The following is a 25,633-nucleotide window of genomic DNA, read 5'->3' as shown; positions in this document are numbered from 1 at the left end:
CACAGCACGTTCTAGAGCAAAGGTCTTTAGTACAATAGCCAGGATGTTGTCAGGACCCACAGCCTTTGATGTATCTAGTACTGTTCATCATTTCCTGGCCTGCACAGAGCAAACTGAATTGACTAAGGGACTGCCTTTTCGAATGGTGGGACCTCAGGAAGTGACCAAGATGAATCATCAATTTGGAACTCCTGACTAAAGACAGAGTCCAGCAAATGTACAACAATCATTGTTTAGGGCGGCAACATTCATGAACCCTTTTGCCAAGTTGATTGTTTAATTGTCTGCCACCATTCACAATTGGATGTGATGCAACTGCAGAGCTTTGACTTGTTAGTTGGGGAATCCCTTAATTTGTCTGTAGTATACTAATTCTGCTGTTTAGCACAACTGATGTATGGTTTAGTTTCAAGAGGTTCCACTTCATTTTTAAGTATACCTGACGGCGCTTCTCCTGGCACAGTCACATACGCTCCTCAATGAAGCAGTGCTGATCCCATGGCTTGTGAGGAACACGCTAGTCCCAAGCTTACAATAACAGTGTATGGTTCTGCTGCTGACAATGGTTTTAGAGGATTATGACCTTCCAGCTTTGAACTGCTAGATTGGTTCTGAATCTAGATTGGCAAACTGGGAGGACCACATGGAGAGAAACATATCCTCAGCATGCAAATACAACCTTGAAGAGTACAGTAGCTAGGCGCTGCTGCCAATACTATCATGGACTATATCTGCAACTGGCTGACGGTGGAGGAGGATTTTTCCTCTATTCTCTCACCATGTACTGCAAGGCCAATCTGGTCGCACTCAACAAATCAGGTCGAGCCACTCTTAGTGACGAATTTCCTCCCCTCTTCAGCATACATTCTGTGCTCTTGTTATTCTCAGTCCTTTTTCTATATGATGCTCAACGTGAAGCAATACTGATCAGAGGTACTGCAACTGGAGAGTAGTTGATAGCAAATCAGTAGAAAATTATCTTGTGCATCTTTTATCTGATTTCAAGACATCATAGGGTCCAGAGCCAATGTTGAGGAGCCCAGGCCAGACTCTCCCTTCTGCAAACCACAACACTGCTCCATCTCCAACAGGTCTGTCTCGCTAATGGGACAGAACATACTGAGGGAGGAGGAATCTGGTATGGTGGATAAAAGACCTGGTTCTGTCAGAATGATTACATCAGATTGGTGTCTTACTATTCTGTAGGACAAATTCTCCAAATTTCTCAGAATTATTGAACACAATATTCATGAGGATGCCTTTGCAGGGTGGACTGGGCTTTGTATGTCGCAGTGTGTCTGCTGTTGAAGTTGATGTTGGATGCTCCACTTGGTTTTATTCTTGATTCATGTAGCAGTTAGATATAACTCAGTGACTTGTTAGGCATTTCAGAGTGGAGGGTCTGAAACCACACGTAGGTAACAACAGATAAAGGTCACTTCCTTTCCTAAAGCTAAGGTGATGGATTTTTACTACAACCCAGCCACCATTACTTGCGTTTACTTATTTCATTCCAGATTTTTTAAGCAATTTTAAACTGTCCATCTACTACAATGGAATGTGAACTCATGAATACCTAGTCAATGCTAGCCTCTGGTTATCAATCCAGTAACAAACTACATAGCTTAAATTTATAAACAATGGTTGAAATCAACGAGTAGCCTGCGGAATGCTAAAGTAGGCTTGAGAAGCCATGTGGCTTTTTTTCTGACATTTTTAATTCTATTAAAAGGGTTTTACAAATCTTTGAACGATTCTCGATTAAAAGTGGAATAGAAAACTAATTTGCAACTGCCAAGAAATTATACACGCCTGCTGATTCAAGTCGTGTTATGAAAACACTATGCAAAAGTTTTTTTATTTTACAAATTCAGTGCTAGGTATGAACAGTTATTCAACAAAAAGTTTAAACTACAATTAAAAGTTTTTTTTTGTTCCCTCTGGGTTCTGCATGAGTAGGGAAATAAATTCTAGAATAATGCTAATGCATTCCAAGAAGATATTTCTCCATATTTCAGCAGACAACTTTTATTATGGTTAAATTGCTACCTATTGACTTTAGAGCAAAATGTCCTGTACTTTATAAACAGAATCCAGGCAGGAAGAGAAGTCCTTGCTCCAAGGACTGATCTTTAAAAATGAACAGCTACGTTCCTCAAATCTGGTCCAATGAGATGGGCTGGAATGGGAGTCAGGTTGGGTGATCTGGGAAGAGTAGAGAAGGCTGCTAGTTCTGAAGGCAGGTTAGGGGAAAGGCCAGTTTGTGGACTCCAGCATGTGTCCGAAATCTTAAAAATAAAAATTAAAACATAAAATTTCTCTTCTGCCCTCATCCCTCATTTCCCCCCTCCATGCCAATTAAAGACCTACACCTATTCCTATGCCTCACACACATTCCAGACCTTCGTTCATCAATCCATCCCAGATGGCCCCACATATGGGTGGAGGTGCCGGTGTTGGACTGGGGTGTACACAATCAGAAGTCACACAACACAAAGTTATAGTCCAACAGGTTTATTTGAAATCACAAGCTTTCCAAGTGTTGCTTCTTTGTCAGGTGAAGTGGAGAGAAGCACACTAGCACAGAATTTTTAGGCAGAGAGATAACTGCAAGATAATTCCAGATAATTAAGAGTGCCAAAAGATAGTACACATGGTGTGAGTGGAGTGTTGACAGGCTGAATGACAAGTCTTTGCAGGTGATCAAAAGTGTCCAATTGTGTGAGTAAAGTATCAACAGCTGAACAGCAAGTGAAGGGACCGATGTATGATCCAATTAATTAAGGCAGAGACATAATTGCAAAAATTCAAAAATAAGATGGCGCTACAGTCAAACTAAAATTGTCAAACAGGAGTGTTCCCTCCCAGTCAGGGAACATTTCAGCAGTCAAGGACATTCAGCTTCCAATCTTCAGGTAAGCATCCTCCAAGGCGATCTTCAAGATAAACGACGACACAGAATCGCCAAGCAGGAACCAATAGCCAAGTTCCATACACATCAACCGTGATCTTGGGCTCATGTCGCGCCACATGTAACCTCACCATACTGTTTTGTGTTTGCATAAACTTCCTCACTGTTCGGTTTTGACACCATCACCTTGATAACTTGTTATTATCTCTACCTTAATTTGTACAATTTTGGAACTCTTGTTTCTTTGGTTAGACCCTCCTCATGCGAATCTTATACCTATCATATTATTCCAGCCATTTGGTTTGTCTCAAGCACCATCGTATTTTTGATTTTTTGTAATTATGTCTCAGATCTGATTAATTTGATCTTAATTAATCAGATCATATGCCATCCCTTCACTTGCTATTCAGCTGTTGACACTTCACTCACACAGTCTGACACTTTTGATCACTTGCAAAGACTTGTTATTCAGCCTGTCAACACTCCACTCACACCATGTGTACTATCTTTTGGCACTCTTAATTACGTAGAATGATCTTGCTACTATCTCTCCACCTATAAATTCTGTGCACATGTGCTTTCCTCCACTTCAGCTGACGAAGGAGTAGCACTCCAAAAGCCTGTGATTTCAAATACACGTGTTGGATCATAACCTGGTGTCGTGTGACCTCTGATTATGCCCCAGGCAAATACATGCCCATCTCCAATCAGTCCCTTATATTTTCAAATATCCCCATAACTCAGTGCCAAGTCATATCTCCTTTCCTCTCCAAGTGAATGCTCTCGGTATGCATCATGGGCATACCTCAGGAGACATGCTGACAAAAATAAAATAAAACTTGTCTACTAACAATGACACTTAGGGGGAGAAAAAACAGCTGACTAATACAAAAATTTCAATACACTGAAATTCCTTCAACTTAGTACTTGTGAAAACACTTTACCCAAGTGCTGAACTCCTTAAATACTTAATCATTGATATAAACAGTTGGAGCCATCAAATTGCTCACCTGGTAGGCACCCCATTGTGATGACAGTTTGGGAAATGAGTCTTGTAGTACAACTCTTATTAATTGCTTATGTTAGTTCCATGACAAACTTAGCTGTCCCACTCAACTTCATCCCAGTCAAAGCAACGGATGCTGTCACTAGTGCTATCAAGCAGTTATTGCTCAGCAATAACCTGTTCACTGATGGTCATTTGGGGTCTGCCACAGCCACTCAGCTCCTGACCTCATTACAGCTTTGTTCCAAATATGAACAGAAGAACCGATCTCCAGAAGTGATGTGACAGCGAGTGCCAATGATTGACATCAAGACAGTATTTGATCAAGTGTGGCAACAAGGAACCAAACAAACTGGTGTCAATGGCATTAAGGAATAGTATTACCTGCTGCTTGGAGTCATAGCTAACACTAAGATGGTCATGATTATTGGAGGTCAGCCACCTCTGCACAAGAATTCCTCAGGATGACTCAACCATCTTCAGCTGCTTCAATGACTTTCTATCCATTATCATGTCAGAAGTTGGGATGTTTGCTGGTGATTGCATAGTGCTCTGCAGCGTGTGCAATTTCTCAGGTAATGAAACCCTCCTTGTCTGCATTCAGCACGATTTGGACATTTGGGCTTTGACTGATAAATGGCACATAGCATTCACACCATACTTGACTGGACAGTCATCCAAATACTGGGGCTAGAAGAGCCAGCAAGAGTTTTGGCATTATGGAACGAGTAGTTCACGCTTAGGACTCTCCAAAGCCTTTCCACCATTTATAAGCCACAAGAGTATGATAGAATTATCTCCACCTCCCTGTATTAGTGCAGTTTCAACAAGAGGCCCGATACCATCTAGGTCAATCCAGCTCACTTCACCAGACACTCCTTAAACAAACATTCACTCCCTCCATTTCTGATGCACCGTAACTGCCACGTGTATCACATACAAAGGAGACTGCAGATACTAGACAAAGCTTCTTTGACACCATTTCCAAAGCCTGTAACCAACACGAAAACACCATCAACTGCAAGTTCTTCAAATCACATCTGCCTGTCTTGAAAATATTTTGATATTTCATTTTTGCTGAACAAAATTTCTAAAACCCTCATAACAAACAGCTCTATGAGAGTTCCTAGACATAGATTTCAGTGGTTTCAGTGGTTGAAGGCAGGTCACCACCACCTTAAGGGCAGTCAGGAAGGGACAATAAATGCTGCCCTGTATACCCTGGTTATACTTGTATCTCACCAACTAATAAAAGCAAAATCGTTTTAGAGTAACTGATGAGTCTGCCGAAAGACAGATGACTCAAAGCTGTCAATCAAGCTTTAGAACAGCAGAGTGAAATCCTATTAAGTCCATAAGAGCAGAAATTAGGCCATTCAGCCCATCGAGTCTGCTCTGCCATTCAATCGTGGCTGATAAGTTCCTCAACCCCATTCTCCCGCTTTCTTGATACTCAAGAACCTATCTATCTCAGTCTTAAATGTACGCAATGACGTGGGCTCCACAGCCTTCTGTGGCAGTGAATTCCATAGATTCACCACTCCGGCTAAAGTTTCTCCTCATCTCCGTTCTAAAAAAGTCTTCCCTTTACTCTAAGGCTGTGCCCTCAGGTCCTAGTCTCTCCTACGAATGGAAGGATCTTCCCAACATCCACTCTCTCCAGGCCATTCAGTATTCTAATGTCATTTGTATTTATTTCCCAAAGGTCCTCATAGAGGAGGCACCAAAGGGAAAGGGAAAAACAGGTGGTTTGGGAGCGTAGGGAGGAGAAGCCTCCAACTATCACTGTTCTGAGGAAGGGTCACCGGACCTGAAACATTAACTGATGTTTATTCATAGATGCCCCGAGACCTGCTGAGTTTTTCCAGCAACTTTGTTCCCGATTTACAGTTCTTTTAGCTTTTATTAAAGGTTGAATTAGATTGATGTCATTGCCAGACAAGATGCAAGGCTATGTGGGAAGACAGAAAAGAAGAGGCTACTGTCATATCAGTCACAATCTCATCAAATTGCACGAGTTGAGGGGCCAAATTGCCCTACTTTTGCTCCTAATTCATATGCACACATATACTGCGGGCAATTATAGAATGATGATGCCACCTTTATCAGCACTGCCAATAATGATGTGGATGAGGAAGATCTAAATTATGTTGCACACCCAAGCTATTGGGATGAATTATTTGGCGATTCAAATAACGATTAGAGTGATTTTGAAGATTTTAGAGTTAAGTGTCATAATTAATTTGTATGGTATGAGATTGTGTGTTGATATGTTTCTAATGTTAATGTTAGAGAATTAATATCTAAACTGTTTAGTGTTATTGTTTGTTACTTAATAATATTGCAACACAGTCTTTTTTGGGCCCAAATCAAGCAGGCAGGCTAATTACTTAAAAATATTACACTGGCCTGATAGCGTTTCATTTAAAAGACTGGCTTTGCATGTTCAACTTTTACAAGATACACAATCACATTTCAAGAAACTACTTCGAAATTCTGGGAAGAAGGGATATAAAGATCACTTACTTTCATCCTGAGGAGTAATCAGCTTTTTCAGTGCCAACATTTCTTCATGAAGACCATTTAAAATGAAACCCAGATATTCCTCTGCATCCTCTTGACGACCCTAAACAAGAAAATAAGGTCTATTAGTTAGAACATATTTTCTAAAAGCAGGCCAAAAAAGTGATAAGAAGTTTCAGCAGGAAAAAAGTAACATTTATTTTATTATCACAATGTAAATAGAACTTTTCAGAATACACCAAGGTTTTTAATCCAATCAATTAGTACATTTCTGAAGTAATGACATGTTAAGTATAACTGTAGCAGCCAAGTTGCACAACAAGGTTCACAAACAGTAAAGAGATGAATGATGAATTAATTTAAGTGCTGTTCATGAGTAAGGAATGAAGTGTGACCCGAGACAACATACTGCTCCACGCCAGGTTTGTAATCTAAAGATCTTCAGCATTCACATGGCTCATTGAAACACAGATATACAGCTTTAATTTAATGTTTCAACATTTTTCATACAGCAAATGTTCATTACTACAATGGAGTCAACTCAGTTTTAGTCCTCCAGTCCTGGAGTGATGCTTAAATCTAGAATGTTCCAATTCAGAGGCATGTACCAACTGAGGAAATACATTTGTTTCAAGTGAGACTTTGGCAATAGAATATAGCACGAGTAGAAAAGAAAGCTTAACTGGGTTTTCAGGAAATCTCAGAGACAGTTATGGAGACATCACAGCCATTGAGCCCATGTTGGCACTCTGTAGTGCAACCAGTCAGTTCCAAAGTAACAAATGTAACTGTTTTGTCAAGGAAAAATTTTTAAAACACATTTATTTCAGAGTAAACTTGCTAAAATTAGCAGTCTCCCTTGAATATATAAACAGTTTCCTTCAAAATAGGAAGAGACATGGCATCAGAGTACCAGACAATGCAAGCTGTAGTTAATGCAGCCATTTATGAACCTGATTTCTGGAGTACAATCTGATCAAAACAAACCAAGCAATAGTTAGAGAGCATACACAATGGATGAGGTTACAACTACAGCACCTTTGCTATGAGAAAGTCATTTGTGTAAGAAGAAAGAGGATCTTCAGTTGTAGGAAACATTATTACCAAGTCAGAGGAAATGCTTCATAAGAAGGATCTCTTCTTTTTTTCAGAGGCATCTTAAATGTGTCATTTTTGGTAGAATGGTCAGACTTAACTGAAACCCAACAGTGAATTTTTTACTACATTTATTGAAGAAGATAGATATTGCAGATTGAAGCCTGAAAGTAAAACATGTCTGTAATCTCACTTTTGAGACAGATTATGGTTTCAATTCCTTACTCAAGACTTGGGCAAATAATCCAAGCTTAGTGGGTAAGATATCTTTCAGGTGAGATAGAGTAAATGAAGGCTTTGTCTGTGCCCATAGGTGGAATAAAAAGATCTTGTGACATGATGGCTAGCTTAAAAATAAGGACAAGGCATAGCTTTGACAGCTATTTAAAACAGCAATGTTAAAACAAACACTGGTTCTGTAGAAAATAAGTCTATGGAAAATAAGGGATAGTAGATGAATTGTTATTTTACATCAGTCTTCACTACATGAGGATACAGGTAACCATTCCAGAAGTAGCTGTCAATCAGGAATTCAAACTGTGGGAGGAATTTGAGATAATTATCAGGGAAGTAGAACTTTGCAAATTATTGGAACGGGTCCAGTTCGTTATGACTTTCATCCTAGAGTGTTAAAAGTAGCTAGTAAGAGAACTGATGCATCAGTTCAATTTTTCAAACTTCCCTAGATTCAGGAAAAGTTCCATTAGATTGGAAAGGAGTGAATTCAAAGGGGATGGGGCAACAGAAAGCAGAATGTTAGATGCCTCTTAGTATAGCATCTATCATGGGTAAATGTTAACAGCTATAATTAAAGACATCATAAGAGGGCACTTGGATAAATTGATGGTCATCAGACAGAGTAACTGTGGCTTTGCAAAAAGAAAATCAGGTTTAACCCATTTATTCAATTTTTTTTTGAAGCACTAACATGTGCTGGGGAACAGGAGGATGTACAGCACTTCACTTTTCAGAAGGTTTGCGAGAAGGTGCCACAAAAGGTTATTGTGGAAAATAAAAGCTCGTGTGTAGGAAATAAGATATTGGGCATAAAAGCAGACTGGCTCACTGTGTACTGTATTGATCACCATATTTAAAAAGGAAGATGTAAATGTATTGGAGGCAGTTCAGAAAAGGTTTACTAGACCAATAATTGGAATGGCGGGGCTGCCCAAATGAGGAACAGCTGGACAGATTCAGTTTGTATCTGTGGAGGTGATTCAAATGAAACATACAAGATCTTGAGGATACCTAACAGGTGGATGTGGAATGGAAATGTCCTTTAGTGGAAGAATCTAGAACCATGGGTCACTATTTAAAAATTAAGAGTTGCCCATTTAAGACAAATATAATATCACAATTGCCATCTCACCTGAAAGATATCTTACCCACTAAGCTTGGATTATTTGCCCAAGTCTTTGGTAAGGAATTAAAACCATAACTCTGACTCAAAAGTGAGATTACCGACATGTTTTACTTCAGGGCTTCAATCTGCAATATCTGTCAAAGAGTTGAGTACTTTTAGAACTCTCTTCCTAAAAAGGCAGAAACGTTTGACTATGTTTAAGGCAGTGATACACAAGTTTATTAATAAAGTCATGGTTCAATAGGTTATCAGGGTAGGCGGTAACTTGCAGTTCAAGTTAAACTCATAACAGCCATTACATTATTAAATGGCAGAGTAGGCTTGAAGGAACAAAGGCTCCCACTCTTGCTTCCAAAATATGTTCACATTCTACCAATGTTTTGGCCCACATTTCTCTCTCAACCATCATAGTAAGAACTTTTTATTTTGGTAATTGTAGGCCTTTACTGCACATAAACTTGCTGCTTCCTTTCCACGAATTACAAAAGTGACTACAATGTAATTATTTGACTGTGAGGCACTTCGAAGCATGCCAAGGACACAGAGTGCTTTATATGCAAGTTTATCTTTCTATATGGTTTGCAATGTAGAAGCAATGAAGGGCCTGAAGTTACAACAACGAAATGGTATAAAAATCAGCTTTCCAAAGTAGCAGCAGGGACCCCAAGTGGGATAGGGAGGTGAAATTTGGGGTATGTGATCTCCATGGCACCAATGGGCGTGTCTTGGAGCTCTCCTTCTACCCTAGTCACCACTTGCTCTCACAGGTCTCCCACCAATCCTCTCATACCATCACTTAGGGGTTATGATGACAATTTTCAAGACTCAAAATGGGGTCACCACGGCCTAGGTTTAGAAGCAATTGTGTAGATACTAAAACCCACTTCAACATAGGAATGAATCTCATGGAAAAAGTATTCTCTCTGATGGGTTTTATTCCTTATTTGTACCAGAATAATTAACTCCAGATAAAAAATTTTGGTAACTGGCACAGTGCAACTAACTCCTGAAATTGTATCTTGTTCTTGTATCAGAAATCGGTAAGCCTGAACTGCCTATAAATTGGATAAAACGCCAAGGTGCCTTCTGAAAAACTAGGCATGATAATTGTCACATCAACTAGGCTGTTGAATTCAAAAGAGACAACACAACGGTAAATTTATCCTGCCGAGCTTTCTTTATTCAGTTTATAGGAATACAACTAAAGATTGTTAATGAGTGCTGTCTACCATTCACTTAAGTAGGTCCACAGTGGAGGAACTTAATCTTATTTCAGATTTTCACTTGCAGGACTTATATTACAAGCACTGAGTGGGTTTAATTTAAATTAGCCTGTACTCTACAACAAGTACTTGTAACTGATTTGCAGGATTGGTCCAACATCCAATGTCCAATGTCCAATCTCAAGTTTAACCCATGTGCACAAGATTTTACCTTTGCTGACACTTTCATTGTGTAAATCAGCTCCATAATTGCCAACAGATGACTAATGGTAAAGTAGTACAATGAAAAGCACCCATTAAAGCATTTTGCAAAATAGCACAAACACGTTTGTAATTTTAAGTTACATGTCTGTGAACAGAGAAACAGATACCACAAGACAGATACCTTGCACTGCATGAAACCACAGTCATCAACTACATATGGTAGCACAGTGATGTATAATGCTGGAACTCCAAAAAGTGCATTGTGAAGATGTTACAAGATATCCATGACTCCCAGCAGAGAATTGGGGAATGGGGAGAAGATTAGGACAAATCACAAATCTTGATAAGATGGAGTCACTTGGTGATTTTCCAAGAAGGCATGAAGCTGAGACAGCCTCCTTCACCCAACAGCTGACTATGCACCAGCAGTTCATAGTAGTGACAGGGACCAGATCTCTCGAACTTCTCAAATCAGGAAAAAGGGATTTCAATATATAGAGACTTGGGGTGGGAATATTAAATAGTCGGTTGCAGACAGAGAGAAAAACAACTAATGATTATTAAAAAAAATACCTTTCATCACCACAGGAAGAGCATAGCTTGGTGACAACTCTCCTCTGAGAGGAAGGGCACGGCCTCTCTTCAGCACCTCCCACTTTGGTAAGAGAGAGATCGGAACAAATCAGGTGTAGGGGGAGGAGAGAGAAGAGGACAAGTCACGGGCATAAACTCACATCCCAACCATGGAACCATGCACTGCACCACCAATAACGTTTTCCTTTTAAGATCCACTTTGACATACAGAATTTTACTATCACGAATTATAAAAGTGATAAAGCCAACCTGGATTGTTAAAGAGCACTTGGGTTTTACATAACTTCTGTTTGCAGTTTCACTGCAGCATTGCATATTCAAACAGCAGTAGAGGTACTAAAAGGACTTAAGTGCCAAATTACTGAAACTCAAAAACATCAGTTGGGATTAAGAAAAAAAAAGTACCATTTACTTAAGGGTAAACAATACCCTAAACTTACTTTTTCAGATAAACTTGACTTGATAACCGTCAGCACTCTATAAATGTAGGTTGGTTCGAAAGGAATTCCAGTGCGAATATCTTTAACAGTTTTATCACCAGTACCTTGCATAATTATAAAAGGTTATCAGAGGAGATTGTATTCAAATCCAGAAATAAAACATTCGCACAGCCACTTTAATTACTTTTAACAATGAAAAGTCTACACGGTTCATTTAGGTACATTATAACCGTAAATGTAAAACTAATGTCTAGTTATGCATTCTAGAATCAAATTTGTCATTTTCATGACATTTTACATGTATTAGTGTAAAGCCACTTTTAGCACACCATTACACTGGTAAATGTCTTACCCAACTTACATACCTAGTTTTGGCTTGGAAGGTACTGGCATTGTACTGAACTCATTCATCAGACGAACACTATTCAATTAATAAAACAGAACCATGTTCAGTTTAGAGAACATTTTTAGCAATTTCTTGACTATGTTTATTCTTTAAGATAAAAATAAATCTCATTTTAGAAAGCAATCAAATCAGATATATCACATTATGATCATGTATAAATTTTGTATATGACCTACTTTCATTTAAACCAAAGACTGAACTTGCTGACACTAAGGAGCATGGGCAGTCGCAGATATTTCTCAAATATGATAATAAAAAGTTACAAATTAATGATATTTTGATAATGATACTATTTCATTAAAATTGCAAACAAGGTCTCAAATGTAAAGTAGAAATTTTTAATTTGTAAAATCTGTTTAATATTGGGTACACGTATAGTTGGCAATGCTGATGTCACCAAACAGCTCCTAAATTTTATATTGAACTGTGCAGACCTGACCGTATTATCTACAGCATTAATCAAAAATATTTGAAATACATGTATAAACATATGTAATACGTACAAACTATCAAGCATTGGTGTCGAACTGCGAGGTCTCTGCGTCTCACTATACATGGGAATAGACTTCATCAGGTGATACATGGGTGGGCAAGCAACCAAAGCTTGCAGTGTCTGTCATATTAGTTAAGGGCAGAATTGTTCCACTTGTTCCATTTGCTGATTGTCTGCAATCCACAGTACTTGAAATTTCATGTCAAGATATTGAAAGTGGAAGTGCATTAATAAATTTTCATCATGTGTAATGTGCAACTGCATTATAATATACATTTAGAGTTTTAGGTGGATATTGAAAACCATACGAAACAAGGGCCTGTGACTAGCTCCGGCCTATTCAAATACTGTAACATCTGTGCACACTTTTATTTTCCATTTCATACAGTGATGTCCTATCAAATGATTTGAGGATAACACATGCTGCATAAAATGCTCAAAGGGCCCTCCAACAGTAGGCATTTTAAAGGTAATGTTAACTTAACACATGGAGGAAGAGAAAAAGAAAAAGAAAAAAAAGGTTAAACTGATGTATTTTGCTTCCCACACCAATTTCTTAGAAATATTGCAATGCCATATAAATACCAAGCTTCTCAATCTTGATTCAAACTGAACCAAACAGGGCTAGCACAGAAAAGTGAAATAAATTTGACTCGAGTGGGACAAGTAGACAACCCTTCCATTTCAAGACAAATTCACAACTGTTCCAGCACTGGAGGTGACCATTCCATAAGACATAGGAGCAGAAATTAGGCCATTCAGCCCATCGAGTCTGCTCTGTTATTCAATCATGGCTGATAAATTTCTCAATGCTATTCTCCCGCTTTCATCCCATAACCCTTGGTAATCAAGAGCCTATTTATCTCCACCTTAAATAAACTCAATGACCTGGTCTCCACAGCCTTCTGTGGCAGTGAATTCCGTAGATTCACCACTGTCTGGCTAAAGAAGTTTCTCCTCACCTCCGTTCTAAAAAGTATTCCCTTTGCTAAGGCTGTGCCCTCGGGTCCTAGTCTCTCCTACCAATGAACAAGTTTCAATTAGATGCCCACTCATCCATCTAAACTGCATCAATTTTAGGCCCAGTCCGCAAACATTCATCGTGTTAAGCTTTTCATTTCTGGGACCATTCTCATGAATCTCCTTTGAACCCGCTCCAGGGCCATTACATCTTTCCTGAGATATGGGGCCCAAAACTGCACACAATACTCTAAATGTGGCCTCACCAGAGCCTTATTAAGCCTCAGAAGTACATCCATGCTCTTATATTCTAGTCCTCTCAAAATAAGTGCTAAAATTGCATGTGCCTTCCTAAAAACCGACTCAACCTGCAAATTTACCTTGAGAGAATCCTGGATTAGAACTCCCAAGTCTCTTTGCACTTCAGACTTCTGAATTTTCTCCCTATTTAGAAAATAGTTCATGCTTTTATTCTTCTGACCAAAGTGCATGACCTCACACTTTCCCACATTGTACTCCATCTGCCACTTCTTCGCCCACTCTCCTAACCTGTCCAAATCCTTCTGCAGCCTCCCCACCTCCTCAATACTACCTGTCCCTCCACTTATCTTTGTACCATCTGCGAACTTAGCCAGAATGCCCTCAAGTTACTTCATCTGGATCATTAAAGTTTAAAAGCTGCGGTCCTAACACGAACCCTTGTGGAACACCACTTGTCACCGGCTGCCATTCTGAGAAAGACCCTTCTAACCCCACTCTCTGCTTTCTGCCGACAGCCAACCTTCTATCCATGCTAGCATTCAGCCAGGATGAGCATACCAACTAAGAACAAGATGTTTCTTAGATTCAGGAAAAGCAAATTTGGAAAAATCTCTCAGTTTTGCTAATTTATACATAACCAATAGGCAAATTCTGGGTAATAAGTGTTAAATTTTATGCCTTCTTTCCAAAATACTGTGCACTCACATTAATATAACTGAAATGCATTTAAGACCATAATCTGTTGATTAGAAACTAATAGATGTTGGTCGTTTTGCAAAACCAGGAGCTCCAGTCGGACATCTCAGCCTTTAGTGAGACTGAACAACGGCAATGATGTATATGATTGCATTCTCAGGAAGCATCACCCAAAATATGTTTGTCAATTAAAGTTACTTCTAATACTTCAATTTAATTTTAATTTGACTTTATATTCAATCTACCTCTTAAGAAATATCAAGTTTTCCATTTTGCTTGCATGTGTTCACAACTGCTTACTGCAAAAATCTGAAATGAATATCTTGAAGTGTTCAAATTGAAATTTATCTATGGCTGACCGTTAACTTAATGCCAAGTCTCTGAAGTGCCACACGATGTGCTTCCACTTAAAATTAACTAGAATAAATGCAAACCACAGTAGAATCTTTGTAATCTGGCATGTTTGGGGAATGGGCGATGGCACGTAATCAAAAAGGTCAGATGGTACAGAATTACAAAGACCCAAGACAAGATGCTTCTCAAGGCATGTGGTGGACAGGGGAAGTAGCTGAGCAATCAAAGGCCCCTGCACAGCAGCACATCACAATTAAACACCACTTTGGAAGATCACTTACACCATGATCATCAGATCTGCTGTTAAACAAAAAAAAAATCCAACTGTCAGTTTCACTGATGGTTGCTCTGAGCAACTGTGCCCACAACACAATCATCAAAACTGACTCAAAACAATGATATTTGTATAAAGCCCAAGAACAACTCTTGCAAATTTACAATGTACACGTTATTAGTGGCTGCTTTTAAAGAAAGCATTACTTGAACACAAAGTGAGTGGCTTTTTAAAAAGGAAAATTCGGCAGTCAACTCCTGGTTACTGGAGAATTCCAGTTGGCAGACTGCCGGATATTAAAGCTTACCATGCTTGGGTAAATGGACAGAACAGATAGGCAATAAAAATTGCACAACCCATTGATAATACATCCCAAAGATTTTTTTAAAATATAACTTGAGAAACATTTGAGGGAAGACTTCCCATAGGCACAATCTTAATGGAGCCACACTAACAAATTATGAAATTTTGATTTGACCTGTTTCTAGATATTTCTAGTAGTGCTTTCTCCAAACTATAATACATTAGCAGTAACAAATATTAACTAATCAAAAATTTACTTAACCACCCATCAGAATATTTTAGAACTTTAAAATTTATTTCAGCAAGTTCTTCACAAAAATGGTTATAAAATATATTTCTGGATATCATAACACAACTTTTTTCCCCCCCCACTTCAAAACTACAGCCTTCATTTCTAGCGTTTCCACTGTACAAACAGATTGTTGGGGTCTTAGATACCATATTATATTCAGATTTTAAGGATACAGCATTGATGTAGCACCAATTGCTTTTGTTGATCAGACCTCGAGGTTGCAAAGATACTGGTTTATGAACCAATTTCACACTTTCCAGCAGTTCTGTGGATATGGGAGAGAAACAAAATGTCACACTGCAAGATTAATAAAATGATTTTAAATTTATTTATTGAAATCACTTTCAATCTGGTTCTTGTAATAGTGTGTTCTGACCTTAAAGGACTTATAACTTGAAGTCACACCTTGCCCAGCAGCTAAATGATATAGCATGTTCATCAAGATTATGGCCGCATACCATCTTTTAACAATGTTCCCACAATGCGCAAAAATATTTTCCCCTAAACCTTGGGTCATTATCTGACTCAGGCAGTTAGCAAGCGTGAAAAAGTACTGCAAAAAACTCATGTTAGCCAAGCAATGCAAATTAGGAATTGACTTTGAGCGATCAGAAGACAAATCTGCATCTCGATACCCTGTGGCAAAGCACATTGCTACTCCATGTACTGGGGCAGTGAACTGTCCTTTTTGAAGGAATGCCTGAGAAGCCGTTACTGAATGACTATTAAAGAATAAACATCTTTGCAAGCAGTGCATGTCCTGTGCAATTACGCTATGTCTGTTTTCATAAATATTTATATATTCAGTTTGATTCAAAAATAAGCTAATTATTTAGAAACACGACACATCTGACAACAAATCAACAACTTCAATTTGGTTAATATCAAGTAACAGAAGGAAAACTGACTGAAGATTATGATTCATAGATAAATTGAAGTTAGTTGACAAAACAAAACATGGAAGACATTTTGATAACAGAATGGATGGAGCAGCACAAGACTGGTTAGAAATCCTTGCTGGGAATGAACAGTTAAACTTGGCAAGAGGTTAACACAGGAAAGGTTTGCAAAGACAAGACAAGGATGCCATTAGTTAATCCTATCAACACATAACCCAAGTTCATAACGAGGAACAGTCTGCAATATTTGGAATTTGAGTCCATCACATATTGCCTGGGAGAGAGCACTAGTCACATTAGACAGAAATCATAGAAGCAGCAAAATCCAATATGACTTGATTGTAAATAAAAGCCACGGATGAATGAGAAGTAACAGGACGAAAAACAGTGGAATGAAATAAAACTAGCTGGTAGAAGTAGGGAAAGAATGTCAACCAAAATCACCATTAGCAGTAGAAGGCAAGCAGGGACCAATTATGGTTATTTAGCACCATCTTGTGGCAATACTAAGGTGGAGCAATCGAATCGCTCAGAAGTGTTGACCATGACAGATACTTCAAAATGTCTATACACATCTGCCTTCTGTATATCTACATATATACAAAATTTAAAAATTTATAGGAGTTGCTACTAGTTTCTACAGAATCAAAGTTACTGCTTTTCGGCTATTACTTGATAATGTAGGTAGAGCTACATCAAAATTAAAGAACAAGACCAGTACAAAACAGGAAAAGGCCCTTCGCTCCCCCCCCCGCAAACATGATGCTTTTCTATATTTTTTCTTTTATCCTCCTATTTACCAAACCCATAAAGTGTTTTTTTTTTTGCCCCTTTAAACTAAAAGCCTTTTGTGTCAATGCACAAGCTAAATATTTTACGGACTAATTTAAGCAAAATCAATTGAAGAACTAAATGAGGATCCACAACAATAAGCTTGTAATGGAGCTAATTCATATAAACCATGAGATAGCAGCTCAAAATGTGTCATTAGCATGAAACACCCTAGTAAAGCTGCACCCCTTATTGTTTTCAAATTAATATTAATTTGAAGAGAACAGCTGCAGTCACTGACATGATGTACTGAGTATTCGCAATATATCCTTATATTAATAGTGGTGGTAAATGTGCATGGATCACAAACATTTAACAAGTTCCGTTGTGAACCATACAGGGTTAGAAAGGCTTAACCTACAGGTTCAATCTCTACTTTGTGGACCAGACACCAGTTAGACTTGTTACTTGTGGAAGGCAACAGAGTATCCTGCTCCCCTAGAATTATAACCTAGCAAAAAACACTTGTTGGGTCAGAGAAAAATCTGGAAAAGGAATTGAAGTGGTTCCAAATGATTTTAACACACAACTTTGTGTGAGCCCTCCCCATGACCACCTCCTAAGTTGCAATCAAGACAAATATCTCATTTCTGGAAATCAAGAGATCAGCATGGGTTACTGCCCAGTGGTAATAGCCTTTCCCAGTCCTGATAACACCATTTTGCCAAAAGATGACGAAGTTGAATCTTCTCAACTAGCATTTTTGATTTCCAAGACTAAGACACAACAGACTTGAGAAAGGGTGCCCAATGTGCACACATGAAAAAAGGGTATTGGTTGTGCTATCATTGGCACTGAGATGCAGAAAGTACTTATGAGTTTACCCGTCTGTTTGGAGACCTGATTGGCCAGAATGTTGCCATGGTAATACAGCAGAATGTGCCAGGCGTCATAACCTGCTAACCTCCCCACCACACACACACACACACACACACGTGTATATTTTTGCAGCTTTCAGCACATGCAAATGCATCAATCTGCAGGCCCAAATGATAATCTCAAATTGATTTTTGGTATAATACTTCAGATTATTTAATAAATATTGCTCAATACTAGAATCACATCTAACATTGAACGTGGTTTCGGAGGCTCGTAAGCATGGACTGGTTGAGCACAACTGGCAGGGTGCCTGATGAGAACAGTTAGTGGGGCATGTTTTATATGTCTGCATGACCCAGGCACTCAAAATTCATTTGTGTGGTCAGCAAAATTTCATAAAATGGCAGCATCCTGCTAGTGGAGAACACCATGGTCACCCAATGACTGTCAGCACAAATCGAACACATTATGCCTTACAGGGGTAGTGTGAAATGTCTGTAAAATTCCCCAATCTACCAATCTTTTAGAACCAGGCTGAAAGAAAGCACAGACCAGGTTTCCTGTACTTAACAAGAATCATTTACGAGGTTGTTGACTTGCTCGCCGAGCTAGCTTGTTTTTGTTCAGACGTTTTGTCACCATGCTAGGTGACATCATCAGTGGAGTCTCCAATGAGGCGATGTTATTCTACTCCACTTGGAATTTATACTGTCCGTCCGTTATGGTGAGTACTGTCATTTCCGGTTTTGATCTGTATAGGTTTGTATATGGGCGTCCAATTCTATATGTTTGCTGATTGCATTACGGGTGGAGACCCATGCCTCTAGGAATTCCTGTGCGCGTCTACGTTTGGCTTAGGCTACCATGGTTACTTTGTCCCAGTTCAACTGATGGCCTTCATTGTCTGAATGTACAGATATTAAGACAAGTTCATTGTGCTGTTTTGCTGCTAGCTGATGTTCATGTATTCTGATGTAAAGTTAAATGCCATCGGACAGACAGGAAGGAAACTAGCCATCAGAATACACAAACATCAACAAGCAGAAAAAAAGCACAATGAACTCGCCTTAATAACTGTACATTCAGACAATGAAGGCCATCAGTTTAACTGGGACAAAGTAACCATAGTAACCTAAGCCAAACATAGACACGCACAGGAATTCCTAGAGGCATGGGTCTCCACCTGATATGCAATCAGCAAACATACAGAATTGGATCCCATATATAAACCCATACAGATCAAAACTGGAAGTGACAATACTCACCATAATGGACTGGACAGCATAAATTCCAAATGGAATAGAATACCATCACTTCATTGGAGGGTCCACTGATGATGTCACCTAACATGGTGAAGAAACGTCTGAACAAAAACAAACCAGCCCGGTGAGCAAGTCAACAACCCGAGCTACAGATCTTTGCCAAAACTTTGAAGGATGCTTTTATGACAAATCAATTCTAACTACAGATAAACAATTATGAACCACTGACATAAAGCTAGCCCACAAACTCTTCCTCTACATAGAGGCACATAGATACAGACACAAAAAGGGTGTTATGGGCAGTAGAAAAAGACTACAAAGGCAGATCACTGGTTCCTGTCCACAAGGTTTGCTGTGACGAGCCTACTTCTGATCAGGAGGCACATGTTAGCTGGTTCATACATATAATTAAGGAGCTGACATTTAAGTCAACTTACAACTGATGAGGTTAAATAAAATGGCTCTCTTCAGGCTCGAGGTGCCTTTTACCATACAAGAAAAACAGCTCCTCCATTTCTGGACATCCAGTAGTTTCTGGCCCGAAGATTTACAACCTCAAGCTGCTCAGCTGCTTTGTACCAATCACATGTTTTTGCAGCAGGAGCTCATCGTCATGTGAAATGGTGGCCAGCTACATGTTGCTGCTCAAATGTCCATTTGTACACAGTTCCATTGCTCCAACCTGTCTGAAACTAGGCTTTCCCCACTCTTCAACCAACAACCATGTAAACAGCACTTACAAGCAGGCGGAAGTGTAACAACCCTTTGCATTTAAACCAGTCCTTTACTCAGTTCAGATCATAATCAAATACAGAAAAATAGAAGTAAAACATTAGCAAAACATCCTGTTTACCATTCACAAAGAGCAGTATGCTGAACTTGCTCAGCCAGCTGCAAGTCCTGCACAACTAGTCCATCCTTGCAAATCTCAGAACACCAGTTCAATATTAGGTGCGATTTTGCTGTTATATAACTCTTAAATAATCTAGACTGTGCCAAAAACTACACCAAAAACCAATTTATCAGTCAACCTTGTACTGTTATGCACTTATGTGCCAGAAACCCCCATATATATTAACACAGGACTCTGTTTTACACAGGCTAAAAGAATTTGCACATATATTGTGTACTTTTCATACAGCAGAAAACAGCTGAGACTGCCAATCTCTTGGTAACACCATGGCCAGAGTATACCTGCCTGGTCTGAGAACTAAGACTGACAGTCAACTATTCCTGCTGTACCCCTCAGAGCAAACGCGGCCCAATCAGCAACCTGTTAACACACTATATAAACTGGTGGTCTGGCATCCTAGTTCTGATGAGTGTGAGACAAAAAGCTTTGAGCTTGTGTCTCCTTTTACCAATATTTAGGTTCTATGCTACCAAGCAATTAATTATAGTCCTGGATCCAGGCAATTAAACGTGCCAATTTGTGACCTATGGCTCATTCCTGATATTTCACCTTCATAGGGGATAGACACTTGCTGGTTTCCAAATGCACTAATACATAATAATGAATAACATTCAAACAAAACAGGTGCAGCTTCATTTCATCCCACTTATTACATACACGACGACTGCCACATAACATATACAGGCCATCCTGTATGGCACATCTAGCCAAATCGAGCCAAATGTCTTCAAGCCCGAGAATATTTTGATACCTACTGACTAACTCAGAGCACAAAACAGAACTGTTGTTAGTAGATACTGCTCTGATTGAAGGACCTCTTTCTTTCCCCCCAGAATATAACACAGTATCTCAAACTTAATGGAACCTGCTGCAGAATTCAAACAGTAAAAAATTATAAACTGAGGCACAGGCTTAACCAAGTGCAATCAAAGGTGAGGAAGTGACTTGTTTTTAGTGACTTTCATCGCAGTGGGTTCAAATTAATGAAGTATTAATGATCTTCTTGATTTTGTGCTGATAAATTAAAAAACTTTTCATGTATCATGCATTGATGTGCAGTGACATACTCTTGATAATGCATACAACCTGTTCAAACTTCAGGTATGATATCCAATGTCTGATTTCCTGTCAAGTTGCCAACATATGCACGAGCACTGCCTTTCTACATTCAGATTGTTGTCTTATACATTATGGCAACTGGTTGCACAGCAAAACATCCAGGTCAGGAAGTATTTTCTGAACTTAAATAGCTCAACAGACTTGTCTCAAGCTTTGTTTAGGTTAGAATTTTAGCTTTAAAGAACCTCATTTTCTTTTTGAGCTATTAATTATTGAAAACATATTAACAAATACTTAATTTGAAACTAGCCAAAGTATACCACAAAAGTAGAACTGATCATTTGAAGTTCCTTCGTAACATGTTCTAAAAATTACCAGCTATCTGTTGGGCTGCAGAATCCTCAGACATTGGAACAGGCACGTCCATTCTTATTTCCGGTTGCTTTTCAGGTAATTGAACAGAAGCACTGGCTGGTGTGAACTTTGCCTCAACATAGGCCACAGGTCCTGCCGAAGACGGCTTTGAATTGTGGAAGAGACTAGCCCAGGATTTGGCTGGCAAGGGAGCAGAAGCAGTAGAAGGAGCTAAAACTGTCTGCTCTGGCTCAACTGCAAATACATCCTCTGGTTTCTCCTGCTCGCATTCTATGCTATCAGTTTGCAATCCTTCCCCATCAGTACTAGGATGTGCTACAGCACTATCACCAGGAGATTCCAGTGTTTGTCCACTGTCATTTTTAACATCCACATTAATGTCTGTGCCTACATAGGATTGTGCAATAGCTGTCCTTACTGGGCTATTCCTACCAGTCTCAGAAAGATCAGGCTGTTCAGTGGAATTAACCTCATTAGTAGCCTCATTGTTTGCCTCCAGCTTAAATCCAGGCTGCTCAGCAGTCCTGGCCTCATCTAATGTACTAGAGACTGTATCATTACAGAAGGCTCCACTAATGAAGTCCGCATCATTTTCAGGGCTGTCACAAGTCCTCTGATTCGCTTTTGAAGAAATAGCTCCATGAGATTCAGGAACCTCTTTTGGGCCAAGTAATTCAACCTCTTCTGGGCTTATTGCATTGAGCCCTGAGTTTAACACATGTCCATTAACAAGGCCCAAAGTTTCAGAGGGACCACCGGCATCACTTGCACCTTCCTGATAGCGATAATAACCAGGTGGTCTTTTCTTCTTGTTTCTCCTTTCCCTTGGGCCTTGCCCTCGGTAGACAAGATCATCATTTCCCTGGCAATTGCCACTGTCCAGAGAAATATTACCCTCTCCAAACTGGCAGTCAATGGAGCTATAGGCAGCTTCTTCTGACAAGTTACTGAGGGATTTCTGTACAGGTTGATAACCCAATATAAATTCCGGTGCTTGTGGATTTAGCGTACTGGAAACTTTGTAAATATTGCCCTGCAATCCAGGTGGTTCCGACTCATTTTCTTCAGTGTCTGAATCGTTTCCATCTCCTATATAAACAAAAAAAACCAAACAGTCAGCTGCAATGTTTGTACATACCCTATAAGTTGCTATATAAAATATTAAACTATCCTTCATCTTGCTCCAAAAATAAGACACTGAAATGCAAAGCTTATTTTAAGTGAAAATAATTATGTTAAGTTATGAACAATTGAAATATTAACTATGCAATGGTTTAAACAGCTTACATTTGAGATTTAAGCTGAAATCACTCTTCAGAATTCTAAGGGGGTCAACACTTGTATTAACCATGCAGCATCAAAAGTAATTTATATATTCATTCCAAAATTATTCCATAAGCATTTGTTGCAAAAGAAAAGAAAATCAACGTGCACATAAAATTCAAACTTCCAGAAGCTCCAAATTTAGGAGCTTACTTAAGCGATTGGTTTTTATGTATGCAGTCCCATCACTAGGCATTATTTGGAATTAGCCTGCATTAAAAAAAAGCAAATATTCATTATCATGCCTACAACACAAAAGCATTAAAAGGTAAACATATTTTATGCATGATCTTCATACTATTCAAAATTCTTCCAGATTATCAAGTTCAATGGAATCCTGGCAAATACTTACAAACAAACCAAACAAACACTTACCTACTGACTGACTGACATGCAAGACTTTATCATTAAATGGGGGAAGCTGTGCCAAACAGAAAACAGAAGTTTGGTATTACGCCTTGCACAGGATTACAAAAAACCCTACAAAACATAATCCTTTGCTACATATTTTTGTTGAAAGTGATACAATTTAGTGACAAATTAAACAATTCAGTCCAGAAAATTTCAATTCAAATACACAAGATACTTTCAATCTATAATACCAAAATTACTCGTATCTTTACAGAATGATAGATGCAAAACATTACATAGGAAAACATTAGCAAACTTTACCAAAAATAAAGAGCTGCAGATGCTGGAAATCTGCGACAAAACAAAGAGCTAGAAAAACTCAGCATCATCAATGGAAAGAAAGCAGAGCCAACATTTTGGGTCCAATGAGAGACAGAATATAGGTGTGGACATTTTTGAGGGCCCCTTGTGGAAGGTGGGATCAGAAATAGAAACAAACTTTACACTGTCTTTAAATTGATCCTTCTTTTAGTAATAAGCACCAACATTTTGAACACAGAATATACTGCCATCAGTGCTGGAAAAAAAAGAAGCTATTTCAGGAGGTGCATATCCTGGGACTGATTACCTTTGTTGGCTGTAGGGGAAAAGGAGGAAAACAAAAAGCTCCACAATTTTAAGTACATGACGATTAAAAATATTCAAGTCGCCTTCAAAATCAAAAACTGATTTGAGTTAGAGGTGACTTGGGAGCCACTTCGATGATATAAATAAGCACATCTCATTCTACTATGACCCATATTAATATTTTGTGCATTAAAGATTTTCAACTTGTACTTTCTAATTGTAAATTGAGATATATACTGAAAACGCAGGGGCAGGGTTCTTAAACTGAACATTAAAAAATTATTTTATTTTTAATGCCACAGAAATGTAGATCACAACAATAGAGCAGTTGAAATGTGACAACCGCTGTATATGAACAAAATCATGGAATCACTAAACACAACTTTTCCAGGCCTTTCATCTAAAAAAACTTAAGCTTACATATGATATGCATTTATGTTTTGATTCACGATATACATTTTTATATCTTCGTATTACTCAGAATGCAGGTGCTACTCCAAATGTCTTGTTTCAACCAAAAACAACTTAAGTCGTTGAAATTGACAATTAATTTTCAAAGGACAGAATTCTGTTCATCTGAAATATCTATTCACAGCAGTTAACTGAGCCTTCAATTATCTCTATTTCCATTATTTGGTCAAAAGTCCGCTAAAATCAGCTGATTTACATTCATCTTAGCAAACAGCCAACAGCGCCACCTGGAAATTGTTATTTGATAAACAAAAATAAAAAATCCAACTTTTCTGACTCCCCCGCCTCCCCTGCAAAGAGTACACTCACCTCAACAGAGCTGCGTGATGTGACAAAGAACTGATTGAATTCATCAGGGCTGAACTCCCCAAAGATGTACTGAAGAAAAACAGAAAAAGGACATTTATTAACCTAGATTGACGGTGAGCATGCAATACTTCCTAAAATCTAGATTTATTAAATGACCAACTTGTAGTTTATCCTGTCACAACAACAGTACTAGGCGACGCCGTTCATTATATTCTTGTCAGTATTCTTTAAGGCACACGCCATATAATCAACAGTTGAGGACTGCGCAAAGCCACAGGTTTTTCCATGCTTGCTAAATGTTGCCAGGAAGAAAATCTTTTTGAAAGATCAATTCAGATGAACACAGGATATAGTAACTTGTCAAAGTGAATAATTAAAGGTAATCAAAAATTTAGTACGTGATAAAAACATTAGCAAATACCAGAATTTTAATTAAGCATTTATATGCCTTTACTTCAGAATCCAAAAGTCCATCAACAAGCTGCATTCAGATAGCATCTTCAACATAATATAACACTTAATATTTGCCGCTGAACTGCACAAAATATTGCGACACATGACCAAAAACCTATTCAAAGTCAACAGAAAAAAATAAGCTGGGCATCTGTTCTAGATCAATCACCAGCACCTCAAGCTGAATGTTTTCATTAATGGAACAAGGGCAGTCAACATCTTCAGAAAGATTAATTGCAAAACCCACAAAAACAGATGCCACCAGCAGCATCTACTTTCAACTATTAAAAATTGCTCAGGTATGTCTGTCCACAAGAGGCAGGACAAATCCAATCCAGTCAATTAGCGCCTCAAATCTATGCTCAAAGTGACGGAAGGTGCCATTAACAATGCTAGCAAACAGCACTTACAGAATAACAAATCTGCTCGTGATGCTGGTTCCTCCATGTCTAATCAGCTCCTGCCCTCATTACAGCCTTGGCCAAGACAGGAACAAAACAGTTTTAACTCCAGAAGGGATGTGAGGGTGATACCCTTAACATT

The 25,633-nt window shown here is 38.7% G+C and overlaps 1 protein-coding gene across 1 annotated transcript in view; it reads right to left on the bottom strand.

Annotated features, from left to right (window-relative positions):
• Positions 1-24,739, bottom strand: part of usp10 (ubiquitin specific peptidase 10) — a gene marked incomplete at both ends in the record, with an annotated part of 30,475 nt that extends 5,736 nt beyond the window's left edge. Inside the window, 8 exons of the mRNA XM_048592321.1 lie at positions 6,444-6,543; positions 11,360-11,463; positions 11,725-11,780; positions 12,269-12,378; positions 15,572-15,663; positions 21,557-22,645; positions 23,255-23,300; positions 24,638-24,739. Coding sequence (XP_048448278.1) covers positions 6,444-6,543; positions 11,360-11,463; positions 11,725-11,780; positions 12,269-12,378; positions 15,572-15,663; positions 21,557-22,645; positions 23,255-23,300; positions 24,638-24,739 — 1,699 coding nt within the window. The remainder of the gene's footprint in view (positions 1-6,443; positions 6,544-11,359; positions 11,464-11,724; positions 11,781-12,268; positions 12,379-15,571; positions 15,664-21,556; positions 22,646-23,254; positions 23,301-24,637) is intronic.
• Between the last annotated feature and the right edge of the window lie 894 nt (positions 24,740-25,633).

Source organism: Rhincodon typus, unplaced genomic scaffold, assembly GCF_021869965.1.
Source record: "Rhincodon typus isolate 14 unplaced genomic scaffold, sRhiTyp1.1 hic_rhity00001009, whole genome shotgun sequence".
Classification (NCBI taxonomy): Eukaryota; Metazoa; Chordata; class Chondrichthyes; order Orectolobiformes; family Rhincodontidae; genus Rhincodon; species Rhincodon typus.
Note: the sequence above shows the minus strand (reverse complement) of the source record. Positions and strands in the feature narration are given on the sequence as shown.